The sequence below is a fragment of the Rhipicephalus microplus genome, chromosome 4 (assembly GCF_043290135.1).
Source record: "Rhipicephalus microplus isolate Deutch F79 chromosome 4, USDA_Rmic, whole genome shotgun sequence".
Taxonomy (NCBI): domain Eukaryota; kingdom Metazoa; phylum Arthropoda; class Arachnida; order Ixodida; family Ixodidae; genus Rhipicephalus; species Rhipicephalus microplus.
In genome coordinates, this window is record NC_134703.1 from 33436870 (window position 1) to 33459577 (window position 22708).

Below are 22708 nucleotides of genomic sequence, written 5' to 3' on the forward strand. Positions count from 1 at the left end.
ACCTTTGTCTTCTGTAGTAAACATATAGAAGCAGTGAAGCAGAGTACTTGTTTGTCGAGACGTTGAAACACCGTTGCGTAGAAAATTGCGTAACTTTTCGTCTCTTGTCGTAGGCAGTATTAACAAAGTTCAGGGCAACTGAGTCAACAGCTTGTAAATTGTGGCGGCTCGTAACAGAATTTCATCGCCGGATTCCAAGAACACCTCACGGTCACAATCTGTGGCATTGTCACCCCGACGAAATATGGTTTGACTACTGCTCATGGCTTTTGCGCCGTAAGCTAGGAAAGTATCGAAAATCTATCACATAGTCAGGCTCATGCACTTCAGTCATACATACTCAGTTCGGTTGCATTAGTCAAATAGCACGAGAGATCCACAGTGTTTGAAGTTGTCGCATAAGTCTTGTGAGCACAACACCACCGTTCCTACACAAAAAAATGTATAAAATACACGCGAAGAAACCAAAAAAAAAAAACACGCATTTACTTCGCTAAGCCCGTGAAACTTAGCAAGAAAGTCCGGCTGACGCAATGCAAACTGTACTGTTCATTCCACGGAGCACGTGCGATTAGCATATCCAGACAAAGGGCACAAGCACTCGTAATTGACGCGACGTGCATGGATGGCTAAACGTGAGCCACACCAGTGTTTTCTGTCGTCGACAGACAGCGTTCAGACGAACACCTCGTGATCGGACTCGGAATGGCTCGAGCCGTAGTGCAACTGCACGCCCGAATCGTACGTCTGCGACAGGGCCCGCCTCCGCCTCAGCTGACCGCCGGCAACAGAGCACCTTCGACAGCCCGGCTCGGACGAAGACGAAGAAGACGCGAGAGACTCGAGGGAGGCGGGACGGCTGGGTGGCTTCTGCGAGCTGCTCGTTGTCTCCGCCGGCTGGCTCGCCTCGCGCCTCAGTTCCGCGATACTCTGGTGCAGGCCCAGCAGCTGGCCGAACAGCGCGTTGTCCCGCTCCATCAAGCAGCTCTGCATAGAGTTTTAAGAAAACGATTTAATAATTGTACTCCTCATATTGGTGGGCACAATATTTCTTCAATAATTGTTGCATGGCACCCCCCACGGATGCTATGAGTATGCGTTATTAAACGGATTCTAAAGAAGAAAAAAAATCTTGAATTTCCCAGTTATGGGGCATTAAACTCCAGAAATTATACTGAAGTTAATATTTCACTATGCTAAAGCACCACACTCACTGCCAGAGTATACTCCTGGCAGGCGATAAGAACAAGCGAAAAAGAAAACGGTAGTGAAGACGCCGCCTTTGAAGTTACCGTACCAACCCGCGATGATTTTTACCGCGTCTGCTAAGGCACGCAAGGCTTAGTCGCTAAAGAAAAGTTACATGGCGTTTTAAGGGACCGAAAGCCTTAACATAGTAAGCTTCCGAAAATTTCATTAAACCAATGCAACCAAAACTCGCAGGAAGACATCGAAATTCGTGAGGTCACATTGAAGTTAACAAGTAAGTTTCGGCGCAAAAATGAAACATAAAAGCCTGGACCTTAATTTTATCTAATAGTCAAACCATGAAGGCGAAATATATTGCTATAAAGATTTGAAACAATGATTTGTCCGTCCGAACAATATAACGCAGGAAGGTCCAACGTTGGCTGCGTCAAGCCCTTTTGAGCCCAACAACAACGACAATGTAGATCTATAAGTCCTGACCTCGCAGCTATATAGCGTAGAATATATCTCACTGCCGCGATGTGGTTTGGTGACGCCGTGAAAAGAGGCAACAGGAGAGTGCCTTCTGCGGTGCTTGAATTTGGCGGCCATCAAAAGTTATTGGCCGAAATATACGATACGGGTCAAACACGTACGCCATTTATGATCATGACCTCACGAAACTCCGCCTCGCCACTTGAAGAAAACGCTTCGAGAGCTCCGGTCGGCGCAGCTTTTCCACGCTGGGCGGGGCCAACGCCTACCTCGTGAAGCCCCGCTACCATTAGGCCGGTCATCAGGAAAAGCTCTCGAGAGGCCAGAACAATGAACCGTCCTTCGTCATTGAGAGCTTGGTGCGTTAGAGCCCGGGTATAGACAGGCATGCGTGCGCTGTCGTCGGGCCTTCGCCGGCCTTAATGTCTGCATACCGCCGTCGACCTGAATGCAATTCTTGCTATCGGAGCTTGAATTGGTTTTGGAGCCTCCCGCCGAGCAAGAGTGGAGCTTCCGTATTATCACGTTTGAGCTCTCGATTGCTGTACACACACACACACACACACACACACACACACACACACACACACACACACACACACACACACACATATATATATATATATATATATATATATATATATATATATATATATATATATATATATATTGTGTGTGTGTGTTGCGTTCATTACGGTATATACAGCTGCACAGCAATTCACCTTTCCTATGGCGTTCTTTTTCGTGTTTTTGTTTCCCTCTCTGGTCCTCGCTCTTCACGCGCAGCGTTTTGTGATGTGGATTTTTCGGTATGCATTGGTGGATGTTTCTGCTTACTTCAATGCCCGCGAGACACGAAAATATACCACGCGACTACGTGTCGCCGTCATGGACCGAACCTACTACCGCTGCATGACGTGTATATATATATATATATATATATATATATATATATATATATATATATATATATATATATATATATATATATATATATACAACACTCCACCAAATTCAGTTATGTCAACTACACTACAGTTATAATAAGACTACAGCTAGAGTTCTCTGCAGTTCGTTTGGTTTCATTGTCTGTTGGTTATCATGCAGGTTGCGTCTAACTAAGACTACAACTAAAGTTCTCTGCAGTTCGTTTGGTTTCATTGTCTGTTACTTATCATCAAGGCTGTGTCTAACTAGGTGAGCTCCTAATTTCCTCTAACACACAGAAGCACGCGCATGCGTGCATGCGTGTGTGTATATTTGCCTGCATTTGCGTGTGCGCGCGTGTACGAAAGTGGGTATCCACGCGGGTGGCGCACAGGCACTCGGTAAAGCAGCGCTGCTTCCAGCGGTTCGTTTATCTTCCGCCGCCTTGAGCTGCGTCCGCTGCTGCCAGGCCTCCTTTCGTGTCGTTTTCATTTCTCAATGCCGAGGCAGACTCGTCCCAAACGGGCAACTACCCACGCGGGCGCACGAGGAAACGGCGCATTCGTCTCGCCGCCTATTCTTCCATCCCAATTATCGTTTATCCACGCCAACCATTGCGCTCTAGGCACCGCGCCCAGCCGTGGGAATGAGCAAGGACGAAAAACAGCCTCGTACCACGGAGCTGCAGTTATGGTAAAACCACTCTCCGCTTCCTTGTAAACAATGTCCTGATGTGGACCCGTTGCACGATACGTCGCGACGATAGTTAGAGCGCGAGAACAGAACGACGACAAAGAGACAAGGAGGACACGAGCGCTAGCCTTTTTTGTCGCAGTACTGCCTTTTCTGCCTTTTTGTCGCAGTATTCCGCGCTTCAAAGATGGCCAGCATGTGTTGTCTAAAGATCGCTTATAGAAATGAAAATTGAATGACAGAGCTGTTAGTCCTCCAAATGGGCTTTATGTGTACGTGTAGTATACATCTTGGCCACCATGTTGGCGCGACTCAAGATGTACGGCAAGGCACTGCAGTGGGCGAGTTGAATGATAATTTCGAGACCACATCATTTATCGCAGCAGTGTTCAGTTATTAAGACAAATGCGTTATGTTCGTCATGCGATCATGGCAGTGAACGAAATACCAGCATTAACAAAGTGAAGCCTGGAAATTCGGCAGATTCCAAGTACTTTGGGAATCGATGTTATTCAAAGCATGCAGATGGAAGGCGACTATTGTAATTTTTTTTATTGAGCGAAGCATAAGAAAACGACGCTAAAGACACAGACAATTGTATGCACAGACATACGTTGAAAAGTCGCATATGTTTTACATAACCAGTTGTTTATAGTCATAACGATGCCAAGAGCAACATGGATATTACCAGCACCAGAAACGGTAATCAACACCAGTGAGGAGGGCAGCCCTGAACACTCCTTTATCGCATTAATATCACCAATGTGTGTTCTCACCGTTCCAGAAAAGACAAACTACTACTAACCTGTCACGCATACCCGAATAGCCGCGGCATATACCCGCCCGCGGGTATGTGCGCCACGTGTCTGAAAGGCTTTGAGGACGTACGCGACCGGACTGTCGCATTATTCATCTCATAACCAGCGAGTCGCATTCGTCAAATCATCTTACTCACATACTAATTTATGTTTAGCCCAATCTAAGGGGGTGATCACGAGACAGACAGACAGACAGAGAAATGGATAAATAGATAAATAAATAGATAAATAGATAAATAAATTGATAGATAGATAAATTGATAGATAGATAAATAGATAGATAGATAAATAGATAGATAGGTAAATAGATAAATAGATAAATACATAAATAGATAGATAGATAGATAGATAGATAGATAGATAGATAGATAGATAGATAGATAGATAGATAGATAGATAGATAGATAGATAGATAGATAGACAGATAGATAGACAGACAGATAGATAGACAGATAGATAGATAGACAGATAGATAAATAGATAGATAGATAGATAGATAGATAGATAGATAGATAGATAGATAGATAGATAGATAGATAGATAGATAGATAGATAGATAGATAGATAGATAGATAGATAGATAGATAGATAGATAGATAGATAGATAGATAGATAGATAGATAGATAGATAGATAGATAGATAGAGATGTCAAGGGGTGAGGCACCCCCTTGAAATAGTAATTTTACGCACTGTATGTCATGGCGAAAAAAAATTGAGGGGGGGGGGGGGGCACGGCCCGATTTGCTACCCACTGGCGCTTCGCCACTGTGTGAATGCTAAAGTGACCCTCTGTCTTTTAGTCACATAAACGTCGCTGCAATGCTTCCTAGACGCGTATACTTGTCCTGACGACGTCATTCAACAAATTCCAAAGCTATAGCATTAAAATAAAACGACATTCTGTGTATTAGTGAGTAGAAAAGGCGCAGCGTCGTCGGGAAGAAGTGGAACCACCTTCTCGAGAGTGTTCCCTCGGTACATCTGTCCCAATACACACAAGAGAACAACGGGTGGGTGATCCGCGGCACTAGAAGTCGAGCCCAACGCATCCGGCATTAGAGGAGGACACAACAGCCGCACGCCGCCATTATTCCTGCGTGAGCGAAAAACCGACTGATGTTCGCCTGAGCATTAGCAGTACGGGGCAACGGTGACGAAATGTGGGCGACCACCGCTCGGTTTTCGCTGTACCGGCGGTCACTTATTGCAGCACGAACTCGCCCGAAAGGGCGGCCAGGTCCATGACGTCGAAGTAGCACTTGGCGAAGTCACGGCCAGATTTTTTCCTGTGCCTCGCGGGAGCGCCACTCTCGCATCAAGGAAAGCAAGTGCAGGCGAGAAAGTAGGCCGTCGAGGATGGCGGTTGCTAACGCGGAGGCGGGGTGCCCGTGAAATGCGTCGACGGTCACCGTCGGCCACTCACTGTCTTCAGACATGTCATCATGGCAGCACGTGCATCAGGCGCAATGCCGTTGAGGCCAGGGAGACTTCTTGAACTAATTGCGCTCGCACCAAGAAATAGTTCAAGGCTCTGCCGCCCATAATGCGACTACCTCTTTTTTTGTGTGTGTGTGAGGCTGAGTTATCCGTGAAGAGGTTTTGTGAAGAGGAAAGGAATTCTCTAATACAGCTATCAATATGCTGTTCAAGATCCCGTATTGTTTTGTTATTGCCGCTTATTGAAGCTTTTACGACCACGAAATGACAACCACAAAATTTTGAAGACCAAAAATTCCTGCATAGCTTCAACAGCGTTGCACCTGAGTGACGAATACACATAGGGAGAGAAGGAAGCAAAACATACAGACAAAAAGACCGAGAAAGAGAAAGGAACAGAAATGAACAGAGGCAAAGAGAAAGACTGCTATCCAGATATGTTAGCCAGGAACAGCATATATTCTGGTACAGTATGGTAAAGCATGGAGGTGGGAAAGGGGAGTGAGGGTGAGGAGGAGGGGAGACAGTAAAGCATAACATATATATAGAATGAAAGAAAACGCAGAACGAAGACAGAACGAAGACAGCACGAAGCAGAACAACGACAGAGAGAAAAAGAAGGAGAGAAGACAGAGTCAAAGAAAGAAGGCGAAATAGAGAGTGATCAGAAGAGATAAAAAAAGAAGAGTGAAAAATATAGAAGGCCACAAGAGAGAGAGAAATAGAAATAAAGAGAGATGAAGAAGGCATACACAAAAAAACGAAGAGAAGATAGGAAAAGGACGAAAGCGAGAAAGAAAGAGAAAATTTGCAAAACAGCGAAACGGCAAAAGCCGTGACTGCAGAGGTGCTCAACAGCTGCGCTCTCTCTTTACCATTACGCCTCAGGGGAAAGCTGGGCTATTTTTTTTTATTCGTTAATTTCTTCCACTGCGACTATCGTCCGAATTCTCGGAATGCATTATCGGTCCTATACTAGCCGCTCGGGGAGCTGAAAGCAGTGCAGTAACCGGGCCGCAGGACCCGACGGGAGGGTCCACCCTTTCCTTAAGTACATTTCTCCACGATATGGGTCTTCAGGTCGCTCCAGAAGGCCGGACACTTTCGTGCTTCGGTGACCTCCCAAGCCCAGCCAACTGACCAAAGCCGCAGATCCAGTTGTGAGCTGCACAGAACAGCTTCCCATCGCCCCTGGTATAGTTCACTATAACCCTGGTGTTCTGACCCTTGCCGCGGGGGCATGGCTTTGTTCGAGCACTTTAGGAAGATGTGAACGGAAAGTTCAAGTCTTCCCTGCCACGTGTATTTTCTTCTCGATGGTCTTTTTTCCCCTTACATAGTGCCATATCGCAGTCAAAGTGGTGCCTCAGGCATTGTGAAACTGCAACTTACCGATGCGAGACAAATCGCTATATAGTTGGTATCTCGAATCAATACCGGCTAGCCCAAAACAGTATGCCATTTCGAGAATCATCGCAGGGATAGTCAAGAGCCAATTGAAACACGAACGCAGAAAGCTTTGGACGCGGCTATCAACCGTAAACGCGGGGACACTCGCAGTGAGCCGTCGAAATGTCCCACAACAACGAAGCCCCGGAATAAGGGACGTGTTCGAGAGCCGAGGAATCGCTGCGCTTGTCGTCCCCTTGCCGCGACGGTTTTCGCACCGCCTGCATCGCACGTACTTCCGCGTGTTGTGGCCGAAAGCCGTGACCACGCGAAAACCGTGACCACGCGTTCGTTTCCGGCCGACGAACAATGACGGGACCGATTCGACTCGCTGCGCGTCCCCGGCGGCCGATAATGGCGCGCCGCGTCGTCTCGTGGAAGCCGGCTGACAAGTTCAGACATTCGCACACTCGGCATGCAGACACCGTGAAGCGCTGAGAGTTTGAGAAACTTCGATGCGACGTTATCGTTTCTTTAAAAAGCACGACGGGCTCCGAATGACCGGACAATCCCGCTTCTTCCGGTTACACAAGCGACTACAGACCACACCAATATGCTTATCTGGTACGCACAAAAATACACGCGGTTTCAACTCTAGCGCGGAAGTCATTTTAGAACAACTATATGCCGCATCTTGCACGCCTAATCGGGACTTGCATCGGTATCAATAAAGCGTGTTCACACGCTCTGCGCATTTTCACGACGTCGACAGAATGTCGTTGACTCGACACAGGTCGCTCCTGCTGTTGCATGCTTCGTTTATGTAACCGAAGGTTCCCGTTAGTTTGCTTAAGATATACTTGCGTATGTGATCCTGAGAAGTATTTAACGATGCAGTTGTTGAAAAAAATGATGGCGAAATGCTTCTGCTCCCTCGAACACCATCAATCGAGAAGAATTGCAAGGAAGGCGAAGCTGGTAGCGCTCAGTACCGGCTTAACCCCGGTATTCTAGAACGTCCTTTCACTCAACCCTTCACCTTCACTCGAGAAAGCCGATGGGAGCGCCGTCTCTAGGCGCGGCAAGTCACTGCATATCAGCAGTAATCCGCCGCGGTTCTTGAATAGCGCAGCGTCATTGTCAGCCGGGCGGTGGCGCAGTGCTCAGCTCTGTCAAGTGAAGGATGGAAGTCGAGTCGAGGAGTGTTTGTGAATACCGGGGTCAGTCCACGGGCTTCAGGCCGAATTCGTGTGAACTAAAGGCTCGCTCACGCTTGCGACTATAGCGCCGGTCGTGCGACTATTTTCAAGTGGCTGCCAAAACGAAACCGAGGGCGTTGGACGTCCTGCTTGCGAAAGGCGCTGTACCCTAATTCCCCGTCTGCTCGCACTGCCGCTGCCCCGTAAAATAAGCCCACGTACTGTTCCCACGCATCTTATCGCTTAAACTGTTTGTGGCTGCAGTTGTGCGACTGAAATGCCGAGCAGCGGGTCACTGGGCCAAATCAGTGGCATTTAGACCAAAGCGACTGTTTGCGACTATAACTGAATCGCGCGATCTGTGCCGTGTGAACCAGCCTCTAGACCACCGGTGGACCAGTCGTCCCAGATTAGCCAGGTAACAACTACAGTCACGCGGCTAAATTCACGTAACATTATGCAACCACTACTCACCTTACATGTCCCCAACGAAAACCACGCAACAGATAGTCGTGTAATGGCTAGTCATGATACGGGATCCCACCGAAGCCTAGTCACCTCACATGATTGCACCAAAAGCCACGTAACGGCTATATCGACTAAAATGACGTCACGTAACCAATAGTCCTATTACATGCTCCAGTCAAAATCACCTAACAGCCACTCACTTGACATGCTCCCGTCACAACCACGTAACAAGTGCGCAGTGTAGAGAACAGACCAAAACCAGAGAATAGCCAAGCCTAGCCATACTTAAGTCGACTTCTAAAAACTTGGCATTTCTAGCAAAGACTTGGCGTTATTTGAGGTAGCTTTAAAAAATCTAGGTGGAACACTAGCTCCGCTGTTAGCTCCAGGCTCGCGCTCCTAGCGAAAGCTGCACGGTTACTTTTTTTTCTTTTTCGTCTTTGCGTTCTTTCTGTTTCAACAGTTATTACGAGCACAACACGAATTGTGTGCAGCGCTGCGTGTGTCAGGGTAGCGTGAAGTATACACCAACAAGCAAGCAAAACATACAGTGCACTCTTTCCAGCGCTGCACGCTTTTTTGTACATCGGGATGCTGCCTCGCCGACGACCTCGACCCGTGAGTCGAGCACGCGACAACGGCCGACACGTCCGCTCTTTTGTCAGCCATGTCTCGTGTGGTTTCGTTTCACGCGCGCGCAAGTGAACGTTGTGAAATGGCAAACGCTCGCCAAACACTGCGTAATGGTGTAGGGGAAAAAAATTAACGAAATGTTCACAAATGTTCCTCAACACGAGTCGTGTAAACTGTCGATGGCGAGCTTGTGCAACGGTACGTTCACGCCTGACAGAGTCCAAAGCTACCATGTGGAACTGAATAATAATAATAATAATAATAATAATAATAATAATAATAATAATAATAATAATAATAATAATAATAATAATAATAATAATAATAATGAGCGCTGAGTTACAAGGTAATTGATCTGCAGTTCAACAAGCTTTCTTTATGAGCCATACTTGACCGTCATATCATTTAACAGAGCAGATAATGCAACACATCTTGAAAAACAAAATATGCCTTCAAGCCGGATACCAACGGCGATGCGCGCCTACGTACTGCGAGATAAAATTCAATCTCCAATGACAAGGACCATAAACTGAAATTTCAAAAAAAAAAAAAAAGCCCTGTATCAGGCAGCAAGACCAAACAAGGCAAATGACATGAACCTACATTAGCCTTTGTGATTGAGTGCATTTATAAAATACTTTATTTCTTTAGGATTTTCTTTATATCTGGGGGTTTACGTCCGCAAACCAAGATACGATTATGAGAGACGTCGTATAGTGGAGGGCTTCGGAAGTTTCGACCATCTGGTCTTCTTTAACGTAGACTTACATCGAGCAGTAGACGGGCCTCGATACCATTTCGCCTCCATCGAAATGTGACCCCCATAGCCGGTATTGAACCTCATTTTAAAAAAAATCGCAGCATATCCACGAAATGAATGATGATGAGTGGGGCGAAGCGTTCGTCGATCCGCTCGTGCGTCCGTCCGTCCGTACGTGCGCCCGTTGGTGCGTTCATTCATGCGTCCGTCCGTCCGTGCATCCGTCTGTCTGTCTGTCTGTCTGTCTGTCTGTCTGTCTGTGTCTGTCTGTCTGTCTGTCTGTCTGTCCATGCGTCCATCCGTCTATCTAGTGAACACTTCAAGTAGCGCCATCTCGCTTTTAGTTTTTTATCATATATTCTCATATACAGGTACCACCATCCAGCGGACAATTTAAGGACAAACGAGAGTATGTACCACATCTATGCTCTCAGCGATATGTTAACACCAAGAGCGTGATAATCACACAGTGCTACGTTTTTCGTAACATGTGGACATGTGTATATGTGCCCGAGGGTAGGTATGTGCCACTGGTATGCGGGCATGTGCCGCAGGTTACGCACTACGACAACGGGGGACGCACAAGCCACGCCATAGGGTGCTTGGCCCCTAAAATGAACAATGACCGAGAGGAAAACGGAAAAATCGCGCGAGGGTAAAAAGTATAAAAAGCCCGAACAAAAGCCCCGATAAAATCGACGCCTCCGTCACTCAGTAAAGCTAAACACCTATTGACACGCTTATATACGGTTTTCTTAACTTCAAAAAAATACTAAAATGAAATAATAAAACAAAATAAATAAATAAAAAATAAAGGTCAAGTGAAGGAAGGGAGACAGAAACATGGGGAAAGAAGGGAAAGTAGTGCGACCACAACGGAAAGGATCATATAGGCGTTCTATTTGCGGCCAGTGTCAACCTCCATACATATCAAAGCAGATACGGAACTGATACGACGCCCCTTAATATCACAGATCGTAATGAGAGTGACCTGGAAAAAAAAAAAAGAAGCTTTGGCCCACGCGAACACGGAATAGAATCTACTGTCGCATAGCGGTGTGTCTTTCCTTTGTTGTAACAGCGCGCATGCGAAGAATGCCCGTTGAAGTTTAGTTGGCAAAACTAAAAGCTTCGTTGAGCGCACTGCTCAACTCGAATATACACAAGCACAAACAAACCACCCAAACATGTCGTACCCGAACGAACGCGCTCGAAAGGCTACGCGTGCCTGCGCCCATGACAGGCATGTTTACAGGCTTTGTTGTCGCCCTTCATGTATATGTATGCCATAAATGGGCGCTTACACAGACGTATTGCGTCTAGAAAATGCGGCTTCCCGAAGCAACGTTGCAAAGGTGTCGCACTCCGCAGTGCGAGTAGTCCTGTGGCTGTAGCTGCAGACCGGATGCGATCTATAGAGAACTTGCGCAACGAAGGCGGCGTCATGTTAGTCAGAGCGAATCTTCGCTGCCTCTGCAGATCCAAGCAGAAAACAGCGAACCTATAAAACGGGATACGCCGAGCATCTTCTAGCGGCACGCAAAGGCAGCCAACGGCACAACGGCCACGAGCAACACGCAAAACAACATTCCTTTAAGCAAGCCAGAAAATTGTGGGTCACGAGTGCACGTGCCCAGAACGCAAAGTCGCGCGGTGTTACGCATTCGCCTCCGAGTGTATACACGGTGTATGCCCCGCGTGAGAAAATGGTGGGTTACAGTGGTGGGAATGCCTTACGGCATCTCAGAGCAGCCGTTGGAGCAGGCAAAATCTGTTCAATTTGGAGCATGCGGCTATACTTCTATGTTCGGAGCACGCACAGGCTCTCCATGGCGCACACAGAGGAAGAAAAGTTAGCTTTTAATTTAGTTTAATTTTCCTTCAGTTTACAGAACCATTTATTTACAGAAGCAGCACGCCCACAAAATCGGTGACATAAGTATAGTGAAGGATACTGCACCAACAAGCTAGCTGCAGCGTGAAGTTCATAGTAACGATTGCACGCACACACACACACGAGCACACATTCAAAGCTCGTCACAGTAAAGCTTCTTTAATACTATACATACATGTCGGCAACCTTTCGGGAACGCGGCAATCCTGTACACTAATCGTAGTATACATTAACGGTTTCTCTTCGGGGGGGGGGGGGGGGGGGTGAAGGTTCGTCGCACTGTTCTCCTTCCATAAAATATCAACGTACGGGGCTGACATTGTGCGTCCCCCTTTCACCCCCCTTCCCTATTATGTCAGTGTATGAGGCTGGCTTTTTTGCCCCCCACCCCTTTTGCACACACCTATGACTAAGTACCAATTTGCATTTCAACGCTATCGCGTTAAAAAAACTCGTTTCGCAGACATTCCGGTGTCAGCGTCGACGTCGTTGGTTGTGAGCGAAAACTCATCCTCTTATGCATGACCGCAAAATATAGAACGATAAAAACAAAATAAATAAATGATAAAAAAACCCTAGAGCAGAGTGGGGACCGAACCAGGGTTGTTTGGGTACGATTGGGGACCGAACCCTGGTCGTTTGCGTTGCAAGCGGATGTCCTACCACACAGTCATGCCTCTGCTTGTGAAAACAGTGAAAAGAACTTCCTCTGCTTGGAAATGCAGTGAAAGCATAGCTTTCATGCCCCACAAACACAGGCGTCCTGTGTGTTTGATACATGATACATGCTTGATTGATTGATTCATTGATTGATTGATTTGTGGGGTTTAACGTCCTAAAACCACCATATGATTATGAGAGACCCCGTGATGGAGGGATCCGGAAATTTCGACCACCTGGGGTTCTTTAACGTGCACCTAAACCTGAGCACACGGGCCTACAACATTTCCGCCTCCATCGGAAATGCAGCCGCCACAGCCGGGATTCGATCCCGCGACTTGCAGGTCAGCAGCCGAGTACCTTAGCCACTAGACCACCACGGCGGGGCGATTGATACATGCTTCACAATGCAACATGAAATATTGCAGCAATATTGCGTGTTACAAGCGTCCATTGCCAACGGGCGTCAGAATATGTGATTATCACAATGCATCCGTGGTTGAAAGCCAGTACCGCACTACAAAAGGCACACACGCTACTGCGCCTATTCTCTTAATGGCACGTATAGTGGGTGCATAGCAAATCCTAAAAAGGTTTCATGCACTATGTGCTTAAAATATGCACTAGTAACAGCAAGTCGCTATCGCAATCTACTCCTAAAGGCGAAGGTTTAGGGTTCCAGAACTTTTTTTTTTTAATTTTGACCTCATTTTCAGATTTTCGGCCAATTCCGTAAAGGCAAGAGAAACATAGAAAGCAAGAACATGCGACTTCTTGGTCGATCTACAACAGCAAAAAGAGGCTAGCTCCTCCTCTTGTTCAAGTCATACGTACTTACGTATACTCCACTTCTGTCCAGAAGCCAAAGTTAGTGCTCGGTCCACATTTACTACTAACAAATATATAATTGTATAGGAAGTTCGTGAAAAATGTTCCCGCAATACCCTCACCTGCATCTCGCCTCAAAATGTTCACGGTATTGCTTCTCTTTAATAAAATTGCTTCTCTTTCATTTTGGGCTATCATTTTCAGAGCGAAAGTCGTTCTGAGATCACAATAACAGACGTTTTTGCGGTCGCAGTTGTTCACCGCCACCGTTGTTGTCCGTAATCGCTAACACGCGAGAAGAGAGAAAAACGAAATGATAAAAAATGTATTCAGGATATCGGATTCGAACCCAACCTGTTACATGACAGTCGAGTTTTCTACCAACTCTTCTGCCTGAAATTTCTCCGCAAAAAAAAAAAGAAATAAAACTTTACACAGGCTTCATGGCCGAAAAGGAATCAAGTAGACATGTCTAATATATCGAGGTAGGTGAGTAAAATTAAACTAACAATCAGGTGTTAGGCATGCCATCCGAGTCACGCAACTAACTGGTGGTTGACTGATTACAACCCATTACAAAAGGTTCAGCGCAGAATTCTTCGTCGTCACTAGCCCCCGCATCGATAAAGTGCACATAATGCCTTATAATGTGCACTGGGTGCCTCCCTTCTACGCAAAATGGGGAACGATGGTGCAATGAGTGCTTTCCTATACTTCACGAAAATTGATTGATATGAAGGATTTAACGTCCCAAAACCGCCATATCATTTCGAGAGATGCGGTAATTCAGGACTACGGAAATTTCGACCACCTGGGGTTCTGTAACATGCACCTAAATCCAAGTGAACGGGCCTCCACAAAAGTTATGATGGTATGTTGCGTGGGTGACAGTGTATTGGTAGAAGCTGCCACTATAGAATGAACAAAAAACTTTCGAAAGGCCGCTGTACCAGCTTTCGCCGTGACTGTGCCGAGTGTTCCGAGCAGTCCTAAGTTATCATTTGCAGCTGTGGCATGATTTACATCACCCACCCATCTTCTTTTACTCATACACGCCTCCACTATGATAATAAAGCCGGTAATAATGAGCGGGAGGTGTATGCTACATACACCTCCCGCTCAAATATCCTGCGGACCTCGAAGGAACGCCTTACTAGATACATACACATCGCCAGTGTTTTTTGTTTGTTTTTTAATCGTTAGCTATATAGCGTTGTAAACCAGTAACATCAATTCTGCGTTCTATTTTTTATACACTCCCTTTTATCATACTGTCGGGCCCTGAGAAAATAAGTAAACAGACAGATAAATAGGAATATTTCCAGTGACCTTGCCGATGAGCGAAGAAGATCGAGTGACCACTATACTTCAGGCGGAGCACGTCGCTGCGACCTCCAGCAGCTCCTCTGGCGACAGAAAAATAAAGAAAGACGACACTCGTCCCCGTTGCGCAACGAGTTACAGTTGCATACCAGCCACTCGCACTGCTCCGCAATCGAGTTTCTCCGTTGACACCGCCACCTCGAAAGAATGCTTCGAGTGATTTCTCGTTTACTTGTGTTTTCCCGCACTGCGAAACTGGTCGCGCGGCAGCGCTACACGGCCGAAGCGCAGCGGCGAAACGAGTTTAACGTTGCAGAAAAAACAAATAAAAGTGCCCAGAGAGAAACCTTTGTCGTCGTTCTGTTCTCGCGCTATAACCATCGTCGTGGCATACCAACTAGCCCGAACCGTCACACTTCCGAGAGAGAAGTCGGGAAAGTGCAAGGCGAGACGACAGTCAGATATGATGCGTACACTGTCGTCCTTTATGAACGGGAACACGCGAACGCGTGGCCGCCGCTCTGCGGCGGCTGCCTGCAGCACCTTCAACCGACAAGTGAAGAAAGCACGTTCGCTTTTGGCGCCATCTATTGCCAAGCAAGACATCGAGTCATGGTCGGTAGACAAGCGCTGCTAGATTACGTTGCCTCCCTGCGCACTTGGCGAGCGATATCAGGCTATTACTGCAGCTCGCGCCGTGGTTGCGCACAACGTTTGATATTTGATATGTTTGCAGTGAATTACGCAAGTCGTGAGCAGAGAGGGAGTGCAATCTAGCAGCACTTGTCTACCCGCCATGACTCGTTATTGTTATTTTTTGGCAACAGATGACGCTGAAAGCGAACGCGTTTTCTTCTGCTGTCGGTTGATGGTGCTGTAGGCAGCCGCCGAAAAGAGCAGGCCGTTCGCGTGTTCCCTTTCATAAAGGACGACATGGGCGAGGAGTGCGTTCTTAGTTCGCAAATAAGAACATGGGGCAACGAAAAGGACCGGGACAAGCGCACAGGTGAGCGACTGTCCTGATCTTTTTTTTTTGTCCCTTGTTCTTACTTGCGCTGTTTTATGAAGAAAGATAAAACACCGACACGCCCAAGCGATCTCTCTTTTGTTCTATTTCAAGTTTCGATGATTCAAAATTCGTGCTAAACACCAGGCGCTTTTATGTATCACACCCTCATCAACAAGGTACAAAAAAAAAAAGAAAAATGCCGCTAAACCCGCGCGGAACACCCAGCGCAGTAGCAGTGAAAACTGGAAGAGCTGCCTCTCCAAACTCCGTTGTATAGAATCTCTGGGGCAACTAATATGCAAGCACACTTGCAGGGTATCCACTACATATAAATCATCGTAATTTTTATGAAGTAGAGAATCACCCATTGTGTCTTTGTCATTCTGCAAAAAGCGTGGTACCCGCTACACACTAGAAGGCGTTGTGTGTGATGATTTGGCTGACGATGATGAATTATTATTGCTGAGCACTTTGTAATGATTAAAAATGTGCATTCTGACTTAAAATAACAAAGTGCAACGAAAAACTACGTAGAAATTTCGCCCCCTATCTGGGTGGTATCGAATGAGGGAAGGCTTTTTTTTTTTTTTTCTCATTCTCTCGTATGTCTCTCCACGCAACAGTGGACTGCTCCACCTCCACTAGTTTCGTGCCACTGCATACTGAGAATGCAACACGCATAGGTGGCCAAACGTTTACGTAGTTTTTTTTTTGTTATAGCTTGTTATGCCAAGTTAGAATACATATTATCATGAAATCATTCGACTTTTGTAACATTTTTGGATTCTTTGTGATGAGTTGGAAGCATGCAACGACCAACTCGGTGCGCTATTCGCAATGTGCGATGCCCGCATGCTTATTAACTCATCTACCGCGCTACATCACGCATGTTAACCGACTCGACGTCTGTACAGGGTCTATTTTGCGACGGAGTTTCAAGCACTGGCATAACTCTGCGGTTTTAATACTAGATTGCCACGCAGAAGGCCTAGTCCGTAAAAACACACAAAAAATAATAACAGGTGAAGCCCATTACACTGCAGCAGCTTGCCGGGGTTTTCATACTTCATGACGCTATACTAAACAACAATTACTGACTAAAGCCTCATTTGTAATGCACGGTCACAAAAGAGCTCATTCAGTCCGACGATCCACTTGTACTTACTAGATTGTGACGCCTCAAGAGAGAGAAGAAACGGGGAGGTTCTTAACCAGGCATGCACTTCCAGTTTGCAACACTCCTCTGGATAAGAGGCTAGAGGGGCGAAAAGAAAGACAAGACAAGAGAAATATGGGGCATGTCATGTAAAGTGGACTGGGAAATGGCCGCCACCGTAGCTCAGTGGTAGAGCATCGGACGCGTTATTCGAAGGTCGCAGGTTCGGATCCTGCCGGTGGCAAGTCGTCTTTCCGCCCACTTTTGTTTCTTCACATTTGCATTGCGATTGCTTCTAATAACGCCCCCTATACTTTTTTTGGGGTAATATTGTCTGTTAGTTCTCATTATTATTGTGCCTAAGAAAACGAGCCCTCGAATTTGAACTTCCTTCCTTCATACTACACTTGCTTATTTCATCCGCCGTTCAGAGTGAAATGGTAGCATTCTTCCCTTCGTTTCTGGCATATTTAGGTCATCATCAGCTTTGGATTAGCGTAAGTATATAAGTTTTGCGATTGCGCAGTGGCGACAATTGCGAAGCCTGGCGTGCTCTAGCTTGAAACTGCCTATTCGCAGCGTAAAAACTTTTTGGGAAAACAGGGCCGGCATCCGGCACATGTTTTGGGACAGTCCTGAATGTGAGCCGTTCGGGAAGAGAATGAAAAGAAAGCTTAACGATTTAGCAGTGGGCCCACTACTGCATTCGATGTTCCTTGCGCAATCTTTGTTATGACGCCGTTAACGAGAGTGGCGTGCGTGTCGGGAGCGTGGAGGCAAGAGAGTCGCGTCGTGAGGCGAAATAGCTCGTCTTTGGTGGGAACCGCATTCCTGGCCGTCATTGTGCGCGCAGTCCTCCTCGACTGACCTTGCCACACGAGGGTCTGACCAGGCCAGATACTTCGGCCGGACAAGGCATTCAGCAGATCCCGTAGCGCCAAAGCCAATGCAGGTTTGCAGCAAGGTCACCGGCGTTTTTTTAACCGACGTCAAATAGACTGATAAAACAAAACGAAAACCTCTCGCCTGTTTGGATTTGACACAATTTTGTAAACGTTTTCATCATTGCTCGGTTTAGGAACGTTAGTTTCAAGGACTCCAGAAATACTACTGTGGTCCCTCGGAGCGCGTTGCACCGATTTGTATTACCGTTTGTGTAAAAATACCCATTCGGTGCCGATATCCAGGGAGAGCCTTTCAAAGTGAGGTGACTGCACAGTCCGACGTATACATATAGGTCAAAGTCACCAGAGGGAACGAACCTATGACGTAATAACAACATCGCTGTCGGGCAGTCAGGCTGCACGAGGTGCACGCAAATAAGAGTAAATTATTTGTCACCAAGCGACACGAAACGTATGTATACATGCAACTGTGTTGACTTTTCGTGATAATACTTTTACCCCGCATAATTTTACCCTTATATTATCCCTTTTGTGACCTCACGGCTACGAGCCTCGCCGCGGTGATCTTTGGCCATGCTCTTTGAACTGATCTTTGAACTACAGGTCGCGGGATGGAATCCCGGCTGCGGTAGCCACATTTGCGAAGGGGGTGAGAATGCCCAAGGCTCATATACTTACATTTAGGATCACGTTAAAGAACCTTAGCTTCCAGGTACTCGGAATTACTGGAGTCCTTCACTACGGCGTCTCTCATCATCATGTCATGGTTTTGGGACATTAAATCCCAACAATTACAATAAGTTATTATTGTGAAGCAAAGTAAGTAATTTTGCACTTTTGATTCTTGCCCTTTTAGAATATCTTCCAGCGCCCTTTTACCGCTTCTTATAAGGCTGACTGCCAGTTCTGACGTGTATGGACGAGCAATATACTGAAATGGAGAGGGAAGACAATGTCACTTTTCAATAAAAGTCAGTTCAGCAACAGTTGCACAAATCCGAGTGCACTGTTTGGGCAGACTGGTGATCCACGATCCTGGTAACAACGTAGAAAAGAAAAGCTACTAAAAAAGGCTGCCTCTCCCCGTTTTATTTGTGCGCAGTATACCAGGAACTGTACACAAGAAACTGTACCAGGAATTCAGTACACAAGTTACTGAATTCACGGTGACTTATCCGTCTGCGAAAGTTTCGATGTAACGGCCTTGAATGAATTGCAAAGCGTTTGAGCAAAAACGGGCCAGGTGACGCACGTTTCGTGGAAAGGAAGATCACCGGTCTCATAATGAAATACAGCACAGTCAATACGAAGAATCCGTCCTCCGCTCTCTTTTTCACGACCAGCAACGAATTTCAATGTTGAATTCCACAACAGACCTTTGCAGTCCGGAGCAAGTTCGTACGTGATCAACCGCAAAGAAAGAAAGAAAGAAAGAAAGAAAGAAAGAAAGAAAGAAAGAAAGAAAGAAAGAAAGAAAGAACGAAAGAAAATAAGAAAGAAAGAAAGAAAGAAAGAAAGAAAGAAAGAAAGAAAGAAAGAAAGAAAGAAAGAAAGAAAGAGACGTCGGGCACGTTCGCATTTATACGGTAAGGTAACGGCTCCATTTTTTTTATTCGTAATAATTACTTCTCCCTTTCGCTTCATGTTCCTTATTTATAATTACGAATTTTCAAAATGAAGCAATCATGACAGGCTGGCCACCCCACTGCAACGTATCAGTTCGTTCATTCGCCAAATTTCTCCAGAACGAATCTTAAACCAGCGCGATGAAGATCATAAAGTGCAACCACGATGGGAAAAGCCAAAAACGTCAAAATAAGCCTAAACGAGGAAACGAGCACGTTTTGACGAACCCCGAAGGGATCAGTCGCCCATGCCGTCATTACAGACTGGCCCTGTGACGACCGTCACATACCGCGATTTATCTAGGACACGATACAGGGTGACAAACATCAGCATAGCAAATAGTCAATAGCAATACGTGAAAAAAAAAAAAATCTGACCCTTCCCACGCGTGCACTGGCAGTGGGAATGGATGGAATGCGAAGCATGCAGTGAGCGCAAATCAGCATGATAAATCATGACATTCATGTTATTACACGTCGTTCGATCATCTTATATTCGGCACGCCTGCATTGATGTGCATTCACATGCAGTGCTAGTGAAACATTTATTCCCGTGTATATCGTGAATGACGTGTCATTTACGTTTGTCCTAATCGTGGCATGTCAATTACGACGTTGCAGATTTTAAATATCCCGCCTAAACTACTCGCGCCTTAGCAGATTCTGTTAACATCTATGACGTCACGGGAACTTGAAGATGGCGTCACCACTCGCGTTCTCTTATCGCGGGTTTTTCTGCTTACCAATCGTCTATCGCCGATAGCGTGGTGTTTTTGGTATCGTGAATGAGTAAATTACTGATACGAGAAAAATATTTTTTTATCTCTATTTTTAGTGCCCCCTTAATGATCGAGCTGAAGAATGCATGAGCGAAGCTTCGCTAAAAGCTCGAGAGCATCGAAGTGACAGAACGAACTTTTGGGGGTGACGTAACAGTATCTTCTTGTAGAGAGAGAGTTGGATTTTGTTTGTTTGCTTGTGTCTGAGGAGCCAGTGAACCGTGAAATCCCGAAGTCACGCCGTGATTTCAATCCGTCCAACTACAATCCCTGCACGAGGCGGCTTTACATTTGCCGTTTTCCCCGTGCTATACATTGTACACCGACGTACATGCTTGGCACGTGAAGACGACGAGACATGTTGGGGCTTCCATTGCGAGTATATTTCTGTAAGTTTGCACTTGTATCAAGGGGCTGAATGAAATAGTGTATGTATGAACACTACCATGCACATAGTATCTAGTTACGTTAACTATGCATGCATCTTAACTGACGACTACAGCGCACGATATTGATTGATATGTGGAGTTTAACGTCCCAAAACCACCATATCATTATGAGAGACGCCGTAGTGCAGGGCTCCGGAAATTTTGACCACCTGGGGTTCTTTAACGTACACCCAAATCTGAGCACACGGGCCTACAACATTCCCGCCTCCATCGGAAATGCAGCCACCGCAATAACGCATGAGATCAGAGCAAAAAGAAAAAAAAAACTGTAGTGGTGCTTGTCAACAGCCGATGGGTACATGAGATATCAAGGCAGCCTGTACTTGCATCCATACACTTAGAGGAAAGCTATTCTTGTGTCCGCTTTGCTACTGCCGAAAGATTTCATAGGCACAGCATTACGCAGCCAACGAGCAGTCGGCAACATAGAACATTTAGGGCGAATTCCGTCTATACCCACGTGGAGCCACCACGAGGGCAGCGACGTGTACGTCGGGTCAGTTATCTATAACGGTCGAACCAGACAGCAGCGCCACAATATTAAAGCATAATGAAAAATACTGTAGGGCCTGCGGCTGGGTGAGTCAGGGGCGTAGGGAGAATTTTTTTCCGTGGGAGGGGGGGGGGCACGTTTGGTGTGCTACCCCCTGGCTTGACTACGCCACATGTGTTAGTACGCTCGTTTTGTCCCTTCAAGATTACAAGCATGATTATCGCGGTGACCACGAATAGAGATTCTATTATTATCACGCGCAGTTGATTGACCATTGCATGCTTCGACCACGTGTCTGGGGGTGTAGGTACACGACATGTGTTTCTGTCGAATGGAATACACTGGCAGGAAGTTGGCGCCCGTCCTTTTTCCCGTGTTTCTTTGTCACTGTTTAGTGCACGCCTAAAAAAGCTTTCTTGGGGTACGCATCTACACCAACTACCTCAAACCAATATTTCGCGGAGAGCAATCCATCGTCAGCCTGAAACAGAAACGCGTACCCACAACGCGTGGCGAATCAACTCACGATTTCCTTGCGGAGCGAGTCCATAGCCAGGTCAAACCTGGACCGACGCCAAGTGGACGAGGCTTCGCTGTCCGACGAAGCCGTTGCGTCGTCGTCTTCCGCAGAGCCCGCCGTTCCTCTGTCGGGCTGCGATGGCACCACAAGCGTTGCACCGGAGGCCCACTTATTCCTCAGCAGCTCAGACTGTCGAAGCCGCTGTGCGTAGAAGTCGCGGCAGCGTCTCACCAGCGCAGAGCTGCCTCCTTGAAGGCGCGTCACAGGTTCCGAATGCTCGCGACGTCGAACCATGCGCCGCCATCCGGGATCGTCGGGACGCTTGGACCCCCGACGTGGACCGGAGACGCCCGGCGGTCTTTCAGTACAACACGAGCACGGCGACGAAGACATGTCGACGACGCGCCGTGCGCTTCAGTTGACCGAGGTATTACGCGAACAGAGTCCGCGACTCATTGCGGGCGCCCTCAAACCACTCGGAACCACGCGCGCTCCTCTTCGCACTGGAGAAAGTTGGCCAACTTCTCGCGATGCGGCGGCGCTCCCGTTTGGTGTTCACCTTCAACTGCGACAGCCTTCGCCAGCCAGCACCGTAACGCCGTGCCCCCCTCGCTAGGTCACTCTGCCCTCGCCCAGCGTCGTGACGCAGCCAGCGGTCACTGCGCCGACGCGTGACGCCGCCGTCGGTGTGGGCCAGCCCCCGCTGCGGAGCTGACGACGCGGAACCGGCATTGTTCAAGGTTGCACCGGTCGTTCGCAGAGCTGCCTGGGAGCGCTTGTGAAATGTGGACCGCTTAGCGTTCGCCCCTCGCCGTTACTTACGGCGCCCCGTATGTTCTCTAGTGAAGTGAAGCCCCCCTTAATGGGGGAGGCCTGCCATGATTCTTTCGGTGCTCCGACTGCTGAGAGACAGGGCTCACTTCTGCGTAACGTTTCCCCTTATGTAGTGGCCCCGTTTCACACCAGTGTACTTTGCTCTTTATATGCAAAAACGAGATTTCGTTCAAGACGAAAGCAATCCTTAGTAAAGGTAAAGTCCCCGTTGAGCATGCCGTTCAT

The 22708-nt window shown here is 47.0% G+C and overlaps 1 protein-coding gene across 1 annotated transcript; it reads right to left on the bottom strand.

The window, feature by feature from the left end:
• Positions 1 to 543: 543 nt before the first annotated feature.
• LOC119171850 (uncharacterized) lies at positions 544 to 22176 on the bottom strand. Its single transcript, XM_037422710.2, has 2 exons — positions 21656 to 22176; positions 544 to 987 (listed from the first exon to the last, which is right to left on the bottom strand). The coding sequence occupies exons 1-2, from the start codon at positions 22040 to 22042 to the stop codon at positions 676 to 678; spliced, it is 699 nt and encodes a 232-aa protein (XP_037278607.2). The 5' UTR covers positions 22043 to 22176; the 3' UTR covers positions 544 to 675.
• Positions 22177 to 22708: the final 532 nt, after the last annotated feature.